The sequence below is a fragment of the Phascolarctos cinereus genome, unplaced genomic scaffold, assembly GCF_003287225.1.
Source record: "Phascolarctos cinereus isolate Bilbo 61053 unplaced genomic scaffold, phaCin_HiC Scaffold_3;HRSCAF=262, whole genome shotgun sequence".
In the NCBI taxonomy this organism is placed as follows: Eukaryota; Metazoa; Chordata; class Mammalia; order Diprotodontia; family Phascolarctidae; genus Phascolarctos; species Phascolarctos cinereus.
This window is the reverse complement of record NW_027555736.1, coordinates 188,064,756-188,084,884: the sequence shown is the minus strand read 5'-3', so window position 1 is coordinate 188,084,884 and position 20,129 is coordinate 188,064,756. Positions and strand designations below refer to the sequence as shown.

Below are 20,129 nucleotides of genomic sequence, written 5' to 3'. Positions count from 1 at the left end.
GTACTTAGAAATGCATATAAAGACTATTACATGTGAAATGCCACTAGGCATTTTTGTTGAATCATTTTGTTTGTCCTTATTTTTAATATGTTTTAATTTTAATAAAAAAGCATTCTTATTTTTTGTTTAGATGCATACTTCTACTGGAGGAGGATTTTGTGACTGTGGAGACACAGAAGCATGGAAAACTGGCCCATTTTGTATAAACCATGAACCTAGAACAGTAAGGTCTAATGAGGTAAGGTTACTGTTTAAAATAGAATCATGTCCAAATTTCCAAGGTTGGTGGAGGTTTGGTAAAAAACTATAGTATATATTTAGGAGCATGTATTTATAGCTAGAAGGGACCTTAGAGGTCAGTTATTTCAACCCCCTGTTTTCTAGGTGAGGAAACTGGGCTTATAGTAGTTAAATGGCTATAGCTAGTCAGTGACTGAGATGGGACTGAACTTAAGTTTTTCTGACTCCAAGTCTAGCTCTTTATCCATTTCATTGAGATGCCATTGAACTTCATGAGGCATGTGCTCTCTCTCTCTCTTTTTTTTTGTAAGGCAATGGGGTTAAGTGACTTTCCCAGGGTCACTCAGCTAGTAAGTGTCAAGTGGGCATATGCTCTTTTGTTTCTAGTTGAATTTAATGAAAGTGGCATTTCTAGGATTTACTATTTTAAATCTAGAGAATTATTGCAGATGAAGTAGAACTAATGAGGTAGTATAGTGTAATTGATACAGTATTGATTGGAACTGGGCAGACCTCTACTGAGAGGAATGAGGAAGCAAATGGTAGAAGAGGCTTGAGAGAAGGAAAGGTTTGGATCAACAATTTTGCATAGTGTGATAGTCATTTAGGAAAGAGTAAAAGGATTCATTATCTTGCTTATGCGAAGGTCCAGTTGAATTAGATAATATAAGGGGGAAGGGAAGGGAATAAACATTTATTAAATATTTTCTAATGTGCCAGGTGCTGATCTACTTGGCTCATCAAATATTATTTCATTTGGTAAAAATGTGAATTTTAATCACTTGATCAAAATATAAATTTTTAGTGACCTAGTCAATACAGTTATATGATTTTTCTTTAGCATTTTTCAGTAGTACATGTAAAAGAAGTAGGTAGTTGTATACATGGTAAGTGTAATACAGGTTTGGGGTTTGGCAAGGTATTAGGGGCAAAGGATTTGAGTAGAGACATGAATGAGAGATCTGAGCAGAGAAGACAGTATGCAATTGAACTGGTTAACTGTAGGAGCAAGATTGAGAATGGAAGAAAGTGAAGCCAGAGCATAGGCACCGAAAACTTTGAGAGATGGAGAAACTTGAGGATGAAAAATAGTTTTAGGAGGAAGGCACAGTCAGAGATGGAAGCATAGGAGACTTTGATCAGGGTAACTTTAAGAGTTCCTGATCAAAGAAGTAGAACACTTATGAAGGATGATAAGGTCATGGGTATGATTATTTCTGTGTCTGGCTAACAGGAAGTGAAGGTATAGATAGTAGAAACTGAGGGGGTTGATAAGCTAGGAGACTCTAATATTTGAGTGGATATCAACATGTGGATGCCCATTTCCAGGTGGAGATAAGAGCCTAAAGTCCAGAAGAGAGATAAGGACTAGAGAGAGATTTGGAAATCATCAGCGCAGAAGTTGTAGTTGAAATCATGGGAGTGATTGAGATTGCCAAAAAGAGAATATAGAAATAGAAGAGGGCCAGTAACAGACCTTTGGGTCTGTGGGGAACACCCACATTTAACCCGGGAAGAAGATGAGCATTCATTTAAGAAGTCTGAAAAGGTATAGTAACAAAAGGAACCAGAAGATAGGAAGAAAGGAAACAAGCATTTATTAAGTGCCTACTCTGTGCCAGGATCTGTACTAAGCATTTTTGAAATATCATCTCATTTAATCCTCAAAACAACCTTGTGAAATAGGTGCTGTTATCTCTATTTTTGCAGGTAACTAAACTCGATAAAGGTTAGACAGTTGAAAAAACTGAGCTAGACAAAGGTAAAGTGATCTGCCCAGGGTCACACAGCTAGTAAATGTCTGAAGTTGGATTTGAAGTTTGGTCTTTCTGACTCCAGGATCAATGCTTTATCCATTCCACTACTTAGTGATAAGCTGTGCTAGAAACTGGGCAGTGGTTAAGGATAGTCAGGACTGGAAAAAGGCCATGGATTTCACATGTGGCAATCACTAGTGACCTTTAAAAGCAGTTTCAGTGATGGTAATAGAAGCCAGATTGTGAGGGTTTCAGGAGATAGTTTATTATAAGGATGGGGATACATAGGGTATAGACTGCTTTTCCAGAAATTTAGCTCTGAAGGTGAGTTGAGATGGGATGTTAACCTGAAAGGACAAGAAGGTCAAGGGAATGCTTTTTTAGGACTAGGAAAACCTGAGCACAGTTGTAAGTAAATGGGTTGGAGGCAATGGTGTGGGACAAATGAAAGATTAATGACAAATAGCGGATGACTGTTAGAGCAAGGTTCTAGGGGAGGTGGAAAGAAATGGGGTCAAGAACCCAGACAAAAGGATTAGCCGTAGTGGTAAGGTTATCTTTTCTATATGTGGAGGTAAGGCAAAGCCAAAACATTAGGAGTAGAAGGAAGGAAGATGAAGGATTTCACATTTGACAGTTTCAGTCTTCTCAGCTAAGTAAGAGGCTGCTATTCCCAATGTGGAGTGGATGGTTTATAGTTGGTGGTAAGAGAAGAGGGCAAAAGGTTTGTAACACGAGAATTTAGGGTTAAGGATAATAAGGTAAGGATAAGAGATAAAGAGTTGATAAGATTGGAGTAGAAGGATTTTTGAGCAGCAAGAGCCTAGTTGATATTATATACCATGATTTTGTAGTGGTTGAAATCAGGTCAGTTTTTGTCATTTGCATCGGAGATGTTCAGCAACCGTAGTACCAGAATAGAGCAATCATATATCAGGGGTTTATCTAGTGATAAAGATTGATATGTCAGGAGTGGTGGAAGATGAGAGTTGGACAATTTTAGGGCAGCAGTTAGCGAAACATTAAAATGGCAAACCACAGAGTCAAATTTGAGTTTGTAGGCTTATGATTACAGTCAAGAAGATGGACTGAAAGACTGGAGAACCAGAGGTCATAAGGGCAAAGCATAGGTTCAGTGTTAGTGAGACACTAGGGAAGATGAGAAATGGGACATTGTGCTTTTAAAGAGTAGAATTTAAAAGTTTTAGATCTCAGAGATGGTACCATTCTGAGAGAAGGTAAGGCTTAAATATGACCATGACTATATGTCACATGGAAAAGGAAATCATTAGGGTTGAGGAATTTTGTGGTCAAATTATCACAATTATCATCAACATGAATATTGAAGTCCTTGAGGATAGAGATGGAGAACGCAGCATGCTGGAGTGGGTATGAACAATAGAACTTGGAGTCAGAAGACTTGTGATTGAATCCTGCTGTAGACATTTAATAACTTCATGATTTGGGACAGATGGCATAATCCAGAAGCCTCGATTTTTACATCTGTAAGATAGGAATAATACTTGTACTACTTACCTACTAGAGCAACTGTTTTGAAGAGTAACACTGATTAGAGTAGGACTGAAGAGTAGTGAAGCATTTAACTGGGGTATAATGCTTCTTCTCCAGTGAGTGTGCAGTAAATTAGGGCCTATTTTGCATGTATTGTAAAATTAAGCATTATAGAGATTTTTTCTTCCTGTGATTAGGGTTTGTATGAAGGACTTGTACTGCTTTATGTACGGTAGAAAGTGTGTGGTAATTAGATTAAGAAAGAATTGTTTATATGTGCCATCTAGAAAACTAAAGTAGCTTTCTTACACAGAACCTTCCATTACATTGATTTTTCATGTAATAGGATCTTATTTGTAGATCTCCCTTCAGTGACTTTATTACTATTTTTTACAAATATTTTTGTTAATCTTCAGACCTGCTGTTGTCAAATATCCTAATTTCTTCTGAAAAACATCAATATAAATCTTAACAAAAACAATTTATTTGCTATGTCTTCTTAAGACCTCTTTGCTTTGTATGAATTTTTCCTTATTTCTTTATGTTTCATGAATTTGTCATTTTTATAGTACTATAGTATACTATTACATTGTTATACCTAATTTAGTCAATTCTCAGTGGTTGGGCATTTTAACTAATTTCCTATTTTTTACTCAGGTGAAATAGCTGTAAATAATTTTGCATAGATAGATTTTTTTCTACCTGTCTTTTACATACAGTCCTAGTAGTAACCACTGAATCAAGGTACAGGTTTTTATATTGTATATCACATATATTTTGTATACAGGTTTTTTTGTTTGTTGGTTAGTTGGTTGGTATTTGGGTTGGGTTTTTTTTGCTTTTTGGTGAGGCAGTTGGGGTTAAGTGACTTGCCCAGGGTCACGCGGCTAATAAGTGTCAAGTGTCTGAGGCTGGATTTGAATTCAGGTCCTCCTGACTTCAAGGCTGGAGCTCTATCCACTGTGCCATGTAGCTGCCTCTGTATACAGGTTTTTATAACCCATGTTTTATATTGCCGGATTGTAAGTTTTCTGCAGAGGATAAGTTTATACTCACCATCAGCAATGTAATAGAGTTCCTGTTTGTCCACACCTCCCTCCTACATATTGATTTCTTATTGTTTCTAGGCTTTACAGACAGATTTAGGCAGCATAAAATGGCCTATTTTGTTTTATTTTTTGAATAGCAAGTAAACCCATTTAGCCAAGCAGAGATCAAATGGAAATTAGAGAAGTTATGCAGATAAATTTTGTTGTCCAGTCATTTAGTCATATCTAACTCCTCATGACCCATGGACCATAGCACATCAGGCCCTTCTATCCTCCACTATCTCAAAGTCTGTCCAAGTTCATGTTCATTGTTTCCATGATATTATCTGTCCATCTCATCCTCTGATAACCCTTTTCCTTTTGCCTTCAGTCTTTCCCAACATCAGGGTCTTTTCCAGTGAGTCCTGTCTTCTTATTGTATGGCAAAAATATTTAAGCTTCAGCTTCGGTATTTGACCTTCTAGTGAATTAATTTCTTTAAGTATTGACTGATTTGATCTCCTTGCTGTCCGAGGGAAAATGGCCTATTTTAAAGTTATTTTAATTTTCATTTTTTTGATCATTGGAGATTTTTGAATAATTTAAAGAGATTATTAATAATTTTGTTTCATTATTCAAAAATTGTTTTTTAACTGGAATAATTAAGGCAGAGGGTAGCTAAGTAATTTGTTAATTGGTCGGACAAGTTTAATTCTTGTTCCCATCAGACCCATGAACAAGATTTGGTTCTAATACAAATGCATCTAAAGTTTTTAATCAGAATAACTCATTTATACAGCATACCTTTGAAAATAAATAGGTTATTCACGTAATTTAAAAATAGAAAAATAACTTTTTATTTATATCTTTAACTTTACATTTTACTAGATTTCCTTCAGGAGAGAAATTCTCATCAAATTCACTAAATTAACATTAGTGGAATAGTGACTGTAGAAAATTTTTGCTTTTTTGGGATAACTAATTCATTGGAGAGGACTATATTATTTTTAAAAAATAGCTGTTATAACAATAATTTAATTTTATCCATTACTCCTTACTCATTTATTTTTATTCTTATTTTCCTATCTATGTATCTATCTATTACAAATTTCTCTAATGTTTCAGAGACTACCATGCAATATAATTTCAGGATTTATAGTTGCAGTTTTAAAGCATGTGTTTTTTACTGAATTTCCATTGATAAATGAGCTTAAGTAGCCTCTATCTTATAAAATTATTGAATGTTAAAGGTAGAATTTACCTTGGAGGTGTCTTTATACAGCAAGTTAGTAGCAGAGTGGATACTAGAGCCAGAGTTTCTTGGCTCTACGGTCCCAGTAGATCATGTTTCAGCATGTTTAATGAATTGTAGATGGCATATCTTAATAACGTATAACCATTTTGCTTAGCTTTATTCCATATTGGTTGATCTGGAGTGGATTATTTTTAATTCACAAATTGGATCTTGAATATTGATGAACATTTATATTTTAAAGGTTAGTCTTGGAAATTTTTGTACTTAGTTATAGTTTAGAATATATATATGTTGTCTATGTGTAGGCTATAAAGAATACATATATTCATTGTATATCTATATATTGGTTTAATATAGCTTCAGGCTTTTGGGATCTTCACGTTTCAGGTGGAGGAAACCAGGGATCTTTTTTTTTTTCTTAGACTTGTAATTTCATGTTATGGGAGCTCCTTGGTTCAGAAACATCCTCCGCAACTGCCTTTTTACAACTTCTCTGCAACTTATTGTGTTAATGAGTTGCTTGGGATATTGAGAGACTAAGTAATTGTCCCAAAGTCACACAGCCATTATATGTCAGAAGTGGGAATTGAACTAAGGTTTACCTGAGTCTGAGACCAGCTCCATATATGACTTCTTAGGAATGTGTGTGTGTGTATGTGTACATCCCAGATGAGATGTGCTGTGTTTTCCATACCCTTTAATTAGGAAAGAAAGAAAAGAAATGTTTATCTTTGCCTTCTTTTCTTTATTGAGAAAAGAGAGACCATTTAAAGTCCTTGTCATCATCTCCTATTATCTCCTCTTCCTTCAGTCCAGTCAACAATGAAGAGGTGACCATTCTCCTTGCCAAAACCAATGTCTCTATTTGCACCCTTGATCTCATCTTCTCCAGCACTCACAATCACCTCCCCTCTTTCCCTAATCCTCAATTTTCACTTACCTTACTGGTTTTTTTCCTTACTTCCTATAAATACAAGGATCCCTCATCTTTTTTTTAATTTAGTATTTTATTTTTCCACAGTTACATGTAAAAACAATTTTTAATATTCATTTTTAAAACTTTGAGTTCCGAATTATCTCCCTTCCTCCCTCCTCACCCCCCCTTCACTCTCCCTCATTGAGAAGGCAAGCAGTTCCATACAGGTTATACATATATAGTCATGCAAAATGTTTCTCTGATAGTCATGTTGTGAAAGAAAACACAGACAAAAAAAACCCCAAGAAAAATAAAGAAAGTAAAAAAAAAAGTACACTTCAAAATCTGTATTCAGACACTCTTAAGTTATTTGTCTGGGGATAGATAGCATTATTCATCATAAATTCTTCGGTTGTCTTGGGATCCTTCCTTTTTTTTTTTGGTGAAGCAGTGCAGTTGAGTGACTTGGCCAGAGTCACACAGCTAGGAAGTGTGAAGTGTCTGAGGCTGGATTTGAACTCAGTCTCCTGACTGCAGGGCCGGTGCTCTATCCACTATGTCACCTAGCCACCCCAGGGACCCCTCATCTCTGAAAAACAAAACAAAACATGTGGTGGATCCTGCTGTCTCCTCAAGGAGATCCTTTTTTCCCCTCTTTTCCAGCCAGACGCCTAGAAAAAGTTCTCTGTATTCATTGCCTCTACTTCCCCAACTTTCACTCCTCACCTTTCTATAGTTTGACTTCCAACCTCATCACTCAATTGAAATTTCTTCTTGAAAAGTTAGTAATAATCTCTAAAAAAAAAGTACTTTTATTGATATCTTTTGTTTTTACATCACCTAAATTTCCCCCTGTATCACTCCTTCTCCACCTTCCAAGGAGCCATCCTATATAACAAGGAATATTTTTTTAAAGGAAAAAGAAAGAAGCAAAAAAACCCAATCAACAGAACTGATCAATACATTGAAAACAATCTGAAAATATATGCAGTTTCCCATATCATGAACTTCCTTCCTACCTTTGCAGAAGAGGTAGGATGTCTCTTCTTGAGACCATGCTTTTTCTTTGTACTTTTAGATTATTCTCTTTCAATTGTTTAGTGGTTGTTCTTTCCATTTACATTGTTGTAGTCATTGTATATGAACTAGCTAGGTGGTACAGTGGATAGAGCACCGGCCCTGGGTTCTAGAGGACCTGAGTTCGAATCTGACCTCAGACACTTACTAGCTACATGACCCTGGGCAAGTCACTTAACCCCATTGCCTAGCTGGGAAAAAGAAAAGAGTATTCGTTTTCTTGAGTTCAAATCTGGCCTCAGACACTTACCAGCTTTGTGACCCTGGGCAAGTCACTTTACCCCTGTTTACCTCAGTTCTTCATCAGTAAAATGATCTGGAGAAGGAAATGGCAAGCACTCTAGTATCTTTACCAAGAAAACCCCAAAATGGAGTCACGAAGAGTCAGATATGACTGAAACAACTGAACAACAAAGTCATTGTATATATTTTCTTGGCTCTGCTTCTGTATCAGTTCATATAAGTTTTCCCATGCTTTTCCGTGTTCATGTTTGTGGTTTCTAACAGCACGGTAATATTCTGTTACATGCGTGTATCACAATTTCTTTAGTCATTCTGCATTGATGGGCATCTACTTTGTTTCCAATCCTTTTCTACCACAAAAAGTACTGCTATAAATATTTTGGTATTTATGGGGACTTTCTTTTTAATCAATGATCACCTTGGGATATATGCCTAATAATAGAGTTAAGAAGTATGGACTTTTTATAATTGCCAAATTTAACACTAATCTCTTAATCTTTTCTTAATCTTCATTCTTCTTAACTTCTCTGAAGCACTTGACAGTGTTGTGCCCTTTCCTTCTGGTTACCTCCCTCCACTGGGTTTGTGTGACACTCTTTTCTCTGAGGTCTCTTCCTACCTATCTTACTGTTCTTTCTCAGTCTCATTTGTTGGTTCATCATTCCTATTATACCCTCTGTGTGTGTGCCCCAAGGCTCTATCCTAGGCTCTCTTTTGTCTATGCATCGAAGGTTCTTAACCTAGGAGCCACTTAATTTTTTAATGCTTTGTTAAATATTTTAATGTAACTAATTTTCTTTGGAATCCTATGCATTTTATTTTATACGTGTAAAAACATTATTCTGAGATGGTATCTACAAGTTTCATTAAACAACCAAAGGGGGTCCATAATACAAAAAAGATTAAGAACCCCTGCTCTATACTTTTTATACCCTTATCAGTTCCCATGGCTTTAATTGTCATCTCAGTGCAGATGTCTCCCAAATCTATATGTCTGCTATAGTTTGCTTAGCTAATCCAACTGCCTATTAAACATTTTAAACTGGATGTCCAGTAGGCTTCTCAAACTCAATGTGTCCCAAAGAGAATTGAGTATAGTTCTCCTCAAACTTGCTTTTTTAACAAACTTCCTTGTTTCCAGTGAGGGTACCACCGTCTTTCCAGTCACCAACATTTGCAACTTCGCATTATCATCTCACCAGCTCCTTCTTCATATCCAGTTAGTTGCCAAATCTTGTCATTCTACCAAAATATCCCTCAGATCTGTTATTTTCTCTCTGCTCTAATGGCTACAACCAGTACAGGCCATCAGCATCTCTTTCCTGGATTTTGGCAAAACTTCTTAATTGGCATTTCAGCCTCAAAGCTCTTCCTACTTCAGTCCATCCTCCACACAGCTGTTGAAGTGATTTCCCAGAGTGCCGGTCTGGCTATGTAATTTGCCTACCCATTGGGTCTCTATTGCTTTTAGGATCAAATATAATCTTCTCTATTTTTCTTTCAAGGCCCTTCATAGTCTGGTCCCAACCTACCTTGACAACCGTGTAGTACATTACTCCTCTCTCATACGCTGAGGTTCAGCCAGATTGGCTCACATGTAACAACCCATCTTCTATTTCTTTGATAGGTTGTCCCCCATGTCCTCCACTTTCTACATTAATCATTCCTTGATCTTCTCAGCTGCTTATGGCCACCTCTGAGGAAATTACCTTGCATTTAATTTGTAAATATTTTGTTTATACTTATGTATAGTAGTATCCCTTCCCCCAACTCCAGAAGAATGTAAGCTCTTTGAGGGCAAGGGCTGTCTCATTTTTTTTCTTTGTATTCTCAGTGACTAACATATAATAGGCATTTAATAAATAGTTGTTGATTGATTGATTGCCTCTCCAGGAAAGGATACTGAGCAATAATCTTTAAATGCTGAGAAAAGAATAGAAATTGGAACTTCACAAAGAATTTGGTGAGATAGAATAATTGACCTAGAGAGTAAATAGGTGGGTGAGTAGTGGTAGTAGGCCAAATAAAATTAATTAGTGCCATTTGTAATTGGATTAAAATTTACCATTTAGTGACATATAGGCATGCTGAATTTTAAAACATCCATTTAAGCACAGTGTGTATTGGGAGCAATCAGCACTCACTTATGGAAGTTGCATGTATCCAAAGGAGAAAGTGGCAGATAATGCAACCTCTATGGGTGCTCTTCTCTCTGTTTTCTATCCTTCATTATTCTATCTCTTAGCCAAGAGTGCTTTAAGCAAAATAGACCTAACTATACTCTCATGAACCCAGCTTGAAGAATTAATTCCTAGAAAATGATATAATGCCATCATTTAAAAATGTTTAAAATGAGTAATCTTTTCTTTCTCTTCCATTGCCTATTTATATCATTAATAATATTTCTTACCATGCCCTTTTGCAGAATCCAGGATGTGCATTGAGTGAAGAGATAATTGGCCAAGCCAAGAAGATATTCCCTTCAGTGATAAAATATATAGTAGACATGACTGTTTGGGAAGAGGAAAAAGACCTGCCTACTCAACTCCAGCTTAGGTATAGAATGTTATCATTATCTTCTGTAAGCTAATGGAGCCTTCTTGTGCTCTTCTTCCTAGTTACCTGCTCTTCTCGATGGCTTTTGACCCAGCAGTTATTTCTGGATAGCTTTCTCCTGCCTTTTTCTTTAGTGTAAAGCCACATTTAACTAGATCAGCAAGTCTTCTAGCAAGGAGATTCTTCCTTACTATTGTTACTTGGACTCCCCTAGTCAAGTACCTGGTGCCAGGCACTGTGATAAGTACTAAAGTTACAGAGAAAGGCAAAAACAGACCCTGTCATCAAAGAGAGTACAACACATAATCATAAAAAAGAGTAGTAGTGGGGAGACAGGAGAAGGAAGGGCAAGGTGGCTAGTGAGGAGGATGAGAAGAAGCATGGAGAGTGGAGTCATTTCTGGCTCTTCTTCTGAAAGAGTGATCTGGGCAGGCAGTCACCAATGAGGAGAGCCAGGCCACAGACATGTTTGCTGCCCTCATAGAGTTTACAGAGACCATTAGGAGAGTTAGAACATATATTATCAGTATCTATAATGCAAAGTAGGAAATAAAAGTGCAGCAAGAGAGACAGAGTATTCTAGTTAGAGCAAGAAGAGATTACTTCTGCCTTTGGGGAATTTAGAAGGGCTTCATTTAGGATACTTCCTGCTGAGATGTCTGCCTGAGCAGAGGCAAGCTGTCCCACTTCCCTTCACCTGTTATAGGAAAAATCCTAGAAATTCACACCAGATCAAATAATGATCAAGAAATCCAGTAAGTATAACTGACTTCTTCCATCACAGAACTGAAGAAAACTCAGCCAGCAGCTGAATAGGAATGGAGGATAGCAGCATAGACAAACAATATAGTAACCTCCCAGTGGAACCAGAGAAGGGAGACATATGACAGCCTGGAAGGCTCTCTGGAGACCACAAACATGGAGTGCTCCCACAAGAAATTCCAGGGTGGTTATAAAATAATGGGGCCCTTGGAAACACTAGAAGTAATGACCAGGGTGGGTATGTGAGTGTTATGTAAAGGCTGCTTGGACCAGGACACTCCAGGGCAGCCAGGTCCCTAGCACTGTGTCTTGAGATACTATAGAGAGTCTAGAAAAATCCTGTGCTCTGAACTTCAAAGATCAGGGGACCCAGTGCCATTTGGAGGAGATCAACACAAGAACTCTAGTAACCTATGGTAAAACCAAGCATGGTAGACCACCCCACCCAAAAGCACATTAGGAAATGGAGTAAACCAAAAAAGACACTAATCATTCAGTATAAAATATTTTTGCAAGTCTAGAGATCCTCAAGAAGAGCAACTCCAAAACAATTGCAGGTAGATGCTAAAAGGAAAAAATGGATTTTCCAAAAGGATTACACAAATGCCTCAGTGAAATAAAGTGATGAAAAATGACATTAAAAACTTTGGAGGAAACAATTAGAAGGGGAAGAAAATAGTTTTGAAGAGAAAATGGTAAATGGCCTCCTTGAAAATTAAAATAAACAGAAATCACTGCCTTCATAAGACATGAAATACTAGAACAAAATCAAAAAATTGAAAAAATAGAAGAAAACATAATCTATCTGCTGTCAAAAAACAACTGACCAGGAAAGCAGGTCAATTAGAGACATTTTAAGAATTATTGGACTCCTTGAAAATCACCATCAATAAATGGCTGAAATTATATTTGAAGAAAATCATAATTCAACATTGCCCAAATCTATTAGAACCAGTGAGCAGAGTGAAGATAGAAAATTCCATTGTTCACTGAAAGAAACTCTTAAAGGAAAAGTCCCATGAATGTCATAATCAAAATCCAGAGCTCCCACATCAAAGGAAAATATATTATAAACAAAGAAGCAGTACAAATCCAAGGAACCGCAATCACATAAAACCCATTAGCTTCTACCGCAAATAAGAAGAGATCTCTCTAATATTAAGACCCAAGGGAAGCCTAAAAAAGTAAAAAGGGAGAAGAAAATATAAGGGATTCAATGGAACTGAACTGTATCCCTGCATAAGAAGATGATACTTGAAATTCTTTTTATTTTTTTAAGAAATTTTCTTTTATTTTTTTAAAAATTTTTTAAAATTTTTAGGCAGTTGTGTTAAGTGACTTGCCCAGTCACCAGTAAGTGTCAACTGTTTGGCCTGAGGCTGAATTTGAACTCAGGTCCTCCTGACTTCAGGGCTGGTGCTCTATCCACTGTGCCACCTCTGTGCCCCAGTACTTGTAATTCTTAAAAATTGTGCCACTAATAGAATAACTAGAAGGAATATCCATAGAGGGCACAGGTATAAGATGAATTTGAGGGAATGTCATTAAAAAATGACTAAGGGATGAGAAAGAGTACATTGGGTACAGAAGGAAGGGAGTGGTAGAATACAATAAAATATTTCACATGAAGAGGCATGAAAAACCTATTTCAGTAGAGGGGAAGATGGGAGGGTGGGCAGTGGGCATTTCTTGAACCTTACTCTCATCAGTATTGGCTCAAAAAGGGAATAATATACACAGTCAGTTGAATATTAAAATCTGTCTTACCCAACAGGGAAGTAGGAGGGGAGGAAATCAAGTAAAAGGTGGGGGTTACTGACAGAAGGGAGGGCTGATTGGGGGAGGTAGTAGACAGAAGCAAAACACTGTTGAGGAAAAGGGTGAAAAAAGAGAGAGAGAACAAACAGGAGGAAAAATAAGATGGAGGGAAATACACAGTAATTGTAACTGTGAATGTAAATGGGATAAACTCTCCCATAAAATGGAAGCTGATAGCAGAGTGGATCAAAAACCAGAATCTTACAATATATTATTTACAAGAAATGTACTTGAAGTAGAGAGATACACACAGGCATAGAGTAGAGGTAAGGGGCTGGAGCAGAATCTATTGTGCTTCAGCTGAAGTAAAAAGAAAAAAAAAGCAGGGTTAGCAATCCTGATCTCAGACAAAGCAAAAGCAAAATTAGAGATTAAAATTAAATTAATTAAATTAAAAGAGATATGGCATAGACAATGAAGTAATATCAATACTAAACATATATGCATGAAGTGGTATAGCATCCAGATTCATAAGGGAGAAGTTAAGTGAGTTACAGGTTCATGACCAAATAAGACATAGCATTACAAAATGTTAAATAGATAATTTTGGTTATATTAAATGAAAAAGCTTTTGCCCAAACAAAACCAATGCAGCCAAGATTAGAAGGGAAGCAAAAAGCTGGGAAACAGTATTTACAGCAAGTCTCTGATGAAGGCTCATTTCTCAAATATATAAAGAATTGAATTTATAAGAATACAAGTCATTCCCCAATTGATAAATTGTTCAAAAGATATGAATAGGCAGAGCTATCTATAGGCATATGAAGAAGTGCTCTAAATCACTTTTGATTAGAGAAATGCAAATTAAAACAACTCTGAGATAACACCTCACATCTATCAGATTGGCTAATATAAAAAGGAAAATTATAAATGCTGAAGAGGATGTGGGAAAATTGGAACACTAATGCACTGTTGGTGGAGCTGTGAACTGATCTAACCATTCTGGAAAGCAATTTGGAACTATGTCCAAAGGGCTACCAAATTCTACATACCCTTTGATCCAGCAATACCACTACTAGGTCTCTATTCCAAAGAGGTCATAAAAAAGGGAGTAGAACCTACATGTACAAATATATTAATAGCAGCCCTTTTTGTGGTGGTAAAATATTGGAAATTGAGGGGGTGTCCATCAATTGGGTTATGGCTGAACAAGCTGTGGTATATGAATGTAATAGAATACTATTCTGAGTAAGCAATAATAAATCGGCAGATTTCAGAAAAATGTGGAAAGACGTGTATGAACTGGTGCAAAGTGAAATGAGCAGAGCCAAAACACTGTACACAGCATCAGCAACGTTGTGTGATGTTCAGCTGTGAATAGCTTAGCTCTTCTCAGCAACACAACGATCCAGTACAAGTACAGAGGACTCACAAAGGAAAACGCTGTCCACGTCCAGATGAAGAACCGATGGACTGTGAATGCAGATCGAAGCATACTCTTTTCACTGACTTTATTCTTTTTCTTGGTTTTTTCTTTTCCTTTTGATCTCTTTCTTTTACAGCTGTGACTAATATGGAAATGCGTTCTACATGATAGCACATGTATAACTTATATCAATTTGCCTACCATTTTAGGAAAAGGGAAGGGGAGGAAAGGAGGGAAAAAAATTTGGAACTCAAAATCTTGTAAAATATGAGTGCTAACAATTGTCTTGACATGTAATTGGGGGAAAAAAACCCAAAATTTTGTTAAAAGAAAAACAGCTTAAGAGCTCTTTGATCTGCATAATGACCAGCCATGTCTCAAGAGGATTTGTGAGGAAGCGTGCCACCCTCCTGACACAGAGGTGATATACTCAGGCTGTAAAAAAAAAGATGTGCATTTTGGGACATGGCCATTTGTGGTCTTATTTTTCTTGACTATGCTTATTTGTTACAGGATTTTGGCTTTTCTTCCCCCTGGGTTTTTTTTTAATTGGTAGGGGGAAGTTAAGGGACGCTAATACTGATGCCAGAAAAAGGGTCATTAAAACACTTCTGAAATGTACAGAAGAGAACAGAAGGAGGCACAAACAGGACAGATTTAAAAGTAATGCAAAGAATTTATCATATATTTTTTAAAATCCAGGTGATACGAAATGGAGATTCACAATTTCCTATACAATCCTCTTTTTGTGTTCTGCTGTATATGTGGAAATACTCCCCATTTGGGTGTTTAAGTTCATAATAAAAATTTTTTTTTAAGATTTCATCAAAGGTATGTCATTTAAGTTAGACCTTGAAGGCCCAAATCTTAGTATAGTTGCCTTCTGAACTTCATGTATTCTTGGTTTATAAATTCTCAAGGTGTAGTGGGATGGCAATGGGAGAGGAAGCTAGGAAGCAGTAATATTGGTAGCACCACAGTGATAATGAGGCACTTTAGTTTAAAAGAGCATTAACTATTTCTAGTCTAGAAACTACTTGTCAGACAGTCTAAATGGGGGAATACAGGCAAAAAGAATAAAGGATACTGTACATCAAGTACCTAATGTAAGATAGGTGATAATGTCACTTATTATTTAGCATTTGCAACCTGGTTCCCACCTAATTATATGTTATTCCTCTTCCTGTACTCTGCCATCTAGCAAAACTGACCAATTGATGGACATCCCCTCAATTTCCAATATTTTGCCACCACAAAAAGGGCTGCTATTAATATATTTGTACATGTAGGTTCTTTTCCCTTTTTTATGATCTCTTTGGAATAGAGACCTAGTAGTGGTATTGCTGGATCAGAGGGTATGTGGAGTTTGGTAGCCCTTTGGGCATAGTTCCAAATTGCTTTCCAGAATGGTTAGATCAGTTCACAGCTCCACCAGCATTGCATTAGTGTCCCTTACACGTGACATTCCAGATCTTGTGTCTTTTCCTTTTCTCTTGCTGTTCCCCAGGCCTTGAACACCCTCCTTTCTTACTTCCCTTTCTTAGCTACCCTTATTCCAAGCTTCTGCCGAAGTGCCACTTTCTAAATGAAACCTTTCTTTATACCCTTCAATTGCTGGTCCCTCCATTCTCAAATTATCATATATATTTTGTATACGTCCTTTATATATTTCTATGTACATATTGTTTCCCTTAAGAGAAGGTGAGCTTCTTGAGGGCAGGAGGTATTTCATTTTTGTTTTTGTATCTTCTGCCCCTGGCTTAGGGTCTAGCATAGCATTCTTAGGCTTCAGATCTAGGGCTAGAAGGGACCTCAGAGAGCATCGATTCCCAACCCCTCATTTTATAGATGATGAAACTGAGGCCCATGGAAATTATTTGATTTTCTTAAGATTTCACAGCTAATAGACAACAGAGAGAGGAGTTTGAACCCAAATCCTCTGACTTCAGATACAGGGTTCCTTCCCTTATCTCACACTGCTATCTCATAGTAGGCATTTAATAAGTGCTTGTTGATTGATTGACTTAAAACTTAAAAAGACTTATGAGGATAAGTCAAATGCCATAATCTAGCAGTGAATAATGGAATTTTCTTATGTTTTATTTGTATATGTATGCCAAGTATATTTTTCACGTTTTCTTTTGATTATCTAATTATCTCAACTTTTCTTTATTAGGGAGAAAACTGAAAGATACTATTGTGTCCTTTTCAATGATGAACACCATTCTTATGACCATGTTATATATAGTCTACAGAAAGCCCTTAAATGTGAACTTACAGAAGCTCAGTTGCATACCACTGCCATAGACAAAGAGGTTAGTGAAATGTTAACATGTTACAGTTACGTTATCCTGTGTGATAGTCAGCAGTCAATCCAATAGATATTTATTTAGCATTTACTAGCTTTATCAGGCACTAGCATCCTTTTAATTTAACATTCATATCATATTAACTCTCCTAGAATAATGAAATAAGAAGAAAAATTTCACCAAATACTTGGTTAGTTCTTTTGATCTGTTTTGAATAATCTCACTCACAGTCTTTTTCCTATTATTTTGGTAATTAAGATGAGTATATTTAGTAACACCCTAGATTGTGTATGTAGCAGATTTTAATATAATGGAATAGCAGATCAAGTAAACCTGCTATTGTTGCTTTGCTTTAGTTTACTTTCTTTAATCTGTGAAGTTGTTTAATTTTTATATCACCTAGTGCTAATTTTGAATAATTTTGAGTGACTTATTCAATATTAAGCGTTCATTGTTTCCCATATCTATATATCTATATCTATATACCTGTTCTAGTCATTAAATTCTAAGGGAGTTAAAGAAACAGTAGAAGACCTAATCCCTGCTTTTGAGCTATTTGTAATCTGATTGGGAAAACATACTAGTTACACAGGAAAGGTTTCTGTTTTCCTCATGCTATTCTGTGTCACAGGCATTTTAAACAAGAATGTTTAATTTTTTTCCTCTTGTATTTCTGCATGGAGGTAGTAATATAAAAGGATCAAAAGGCAACCCACAAAAGGGAAGAGCAGAAGCAAAAAGTGTTCAGTAGTCTGTGTTGAATAATCAGCTCCTGGGTCATCACGAGTTGAGCATACTGTATTTTACGTAGTTGACAGCAATCAAATTTCTAACTTGTTAATGCATATTTTAAAAATCCTGCATATATGTGATATTATTTCTTTATGTTATGTTTATCTTGAAATGAAATCAACTTTTACCTTGGGTGTGCTATCAAATTACTTTTAAAAAGAATGTAAATACTAAGGGGCAATATTGTCTTCTAATATCTAATCTAATCTAATGGTTTAAAAGCATTTAATTCTTTTAATGACTGACTGTATGTTATAGCCAAGTGATTGCTTTATATTAAGCTTTGGCACACACAGTAGAATGTGGTACCTAATTTAGTTAGCAGTAATTATTAACATTTACAAATCACAGATGCCAGCTTCAATGAGACTTTGAAAGAAATGGTTTAAAATATATTCTCCAAGATATAAAGCCCATCTTCTCATGTGCCATCCCAGAGGCAAATAGAATGGTAAAAGGCCTGGAAGTTATGCCATATAAGAATCAGTTTCAGGGCTATCTGATTCCGCTTTCAGTTGATAGCCCTTCATATATTTGAAGACAGTTATGCTTGTCTTACCACCTCCAAATCTTTTCATAAGGTGTAGTAATAATCTGGCAGAGAAGTGAGTTTTCAGTCACTTGAGATCTTCCAAGTAGAGTCTCACTGGCTCCCTGGGATGTTGAAGAAGGGACTTGCACTTTGGATGGGGGTGAACTAGATAACTTTTGAGGTACTAACCAACTGTTTAATTTGTGTGAGTTCTGGATGGTGTGAGGATCAGTATGCTGCTACACTTCAATGACTTTTCATAGCCCCAAGTCTGTGAAGCTCAGGGAACTCTGGGCCCAGTACTTATTTCTTAGGCAGGTTTAACACAGAGTCTATTACTTTCTTAAAAGACACCACAAACGAAAGACCAAGTTGCAGTTCTGATCCTATTAACATCTGAAGCCATAGGATTAGAGAGCCTTGGGCTGTATAGCCACCTGCCTTCACTTTTCCTTTTTAGAATTCTAAGTGATTGTGGTAGAGACAGACTCATCTTTGGTCTAGGCTTCAGCAAGCGAGTTTTAATAATTCGTAGTTTCTTACATTTTTAGTGCCAGTGTTGCTTAGTGTTGATGTCATTCCATTACTTAATAATCCTCCAAATTTTGTTTATAATTAGGGTCGTCGGGCTGTTAAACTAGGATCTTGTGTGCATTGTCGAGAAGCAAAGGAAAGTATCAAGGTAATTTTGAAGCATTTGAACATGCAAAGGGAACCACGAGAGAGCTGTGTCGGTGGAGGGGAAGTTGAGAGTTGTGGTTCAGAGGAGATAGTTATAGGAGGGGGAACGAGACACCCCATAGAATAAAGCTGAAAACTGATATGATCGCAGCCTTCTAGGAGCTTGAGGGCTCACTGGTTAATGTGGTGTTCTGTTCTTTTTTCCCCACTTGCCATAACCCTCATGAACAGAAAATTGACATTAGAAGGAAGGAATTAAATAAGGATGAAAAGCAATTGAGATATATTTTAGGTGAATTCAACAAATTATAAGATTCTGTTGTTTAAACTAAAGACTGAAGGCAGTTTGAGTTATGCCTTAGGTTTTCCTAATAATCTGTTCTTTGTTTTCTTTAATTATTCCATATATCTCTAGTTTCATTCAGAAAATGTTTCTCAGCATCCACTTCATGTAGAAGTCCTACATGCTGATGTTATGGCTCATCAGAAATTTGCTTTGCGTCTTGGTACCTGGTTGAACAAACTTATGAGCTATTCAAGTAAGCATATATTCCTTATAAACATTCTTTTCTTACCCATGGTTTTAAAACCTGATTGAATAGACTATATTTGAAATTAAGGTGATTACATTCATCTGTTTCCTCCTTTGTTAAACTTGTGATATATTTTCAGTGTCATATCTTGTGTTTTTAATAGGTTCTTAATTGTTTTCTTAATTGGTTCTTAATCCCTTAAAATAAAGCAGCCAGTTGTTAATGTTTGACTATTGTTTTGACACTAGTAATTATTATAATATTTAAAGACAATCTGGACTGTGTGTTTTTGGAGAAGGATTGAGAAAAGTGTGAATGTTTACATCGACTTTTCTTTTCCAGGTGATTTTCGGCAAATCTTCTGCCAGGCCTGCCTCCAAGAAGATGTTCCTAATGATCCCTGCCACATAAGCAGGTTAATGCTTTGGGATGCAAAGCTTTATAAAGGTGGGTAGATCTTATGCTTTGAATAAGAACCATAATCCATTTTAACAAGTACTTCCCTCAATGATAAATTGACTGACTTTGTTGATTTTAAAATGCTTGGATACCTTAAGGTAAAGAAATTATTTAGTCATTTGTTGATGGAGGGGGATATTCTTTTAGGCTAAGCTCAGTTATTAGGCTTGTATTTATCTAACTTCAATTTCTCTTCAGTCTTCTGTTAGTCATGGCAATCCTTCATTGATCTTATTCAAGTTAATTCAAGTTAATCTTGAAAAATTCTTCATAAGGGAGAAAAAAGTAAAGGA

At 36.4% G+C, this 20,129-nt stretch overlaps 1 protein-coding gene across 1 annotated transcript in view; it reads left to right on the top strand.

Annotated features, from left to right (window-relative positions):
- The window catches only part of UBR1 (ubiquitin protein ligase E3 component n-recognin 1), a 149,854-nt gene that overhangs the window by 30,288 nt on the left and 99,437 nt on the right, over positions 1 to 20,129 (top strand). The window contains exons 4-9 of the mRNA XM_021009248.2: positions 131 to 238; positions 10,454 to 10,584; positions 16,707 to 16,845; positions 18,783 to 18,845; positions 19,260 to 19,383; positions 19,720 to 19,824. Of these exons, the coding sequence (XP_020864907.1) occupies positions 131 to 238; positions 10,454 to 10,584; positions 16,707 to 16,845; positions 18,783 to 18,845; positions 19,260 to 19,383; positions 19,720 to 19,824 (670 nt within the window). The remainder of the gene's footprint in view (positions 1 to 130; positions 239 to 10,453; positions 10,585 to 16,706; positions 16,846 to 18,782; positions 18,846 to 19,259; positions 19,384 to 19,719; positions 19,825 to 20,129) is intronic.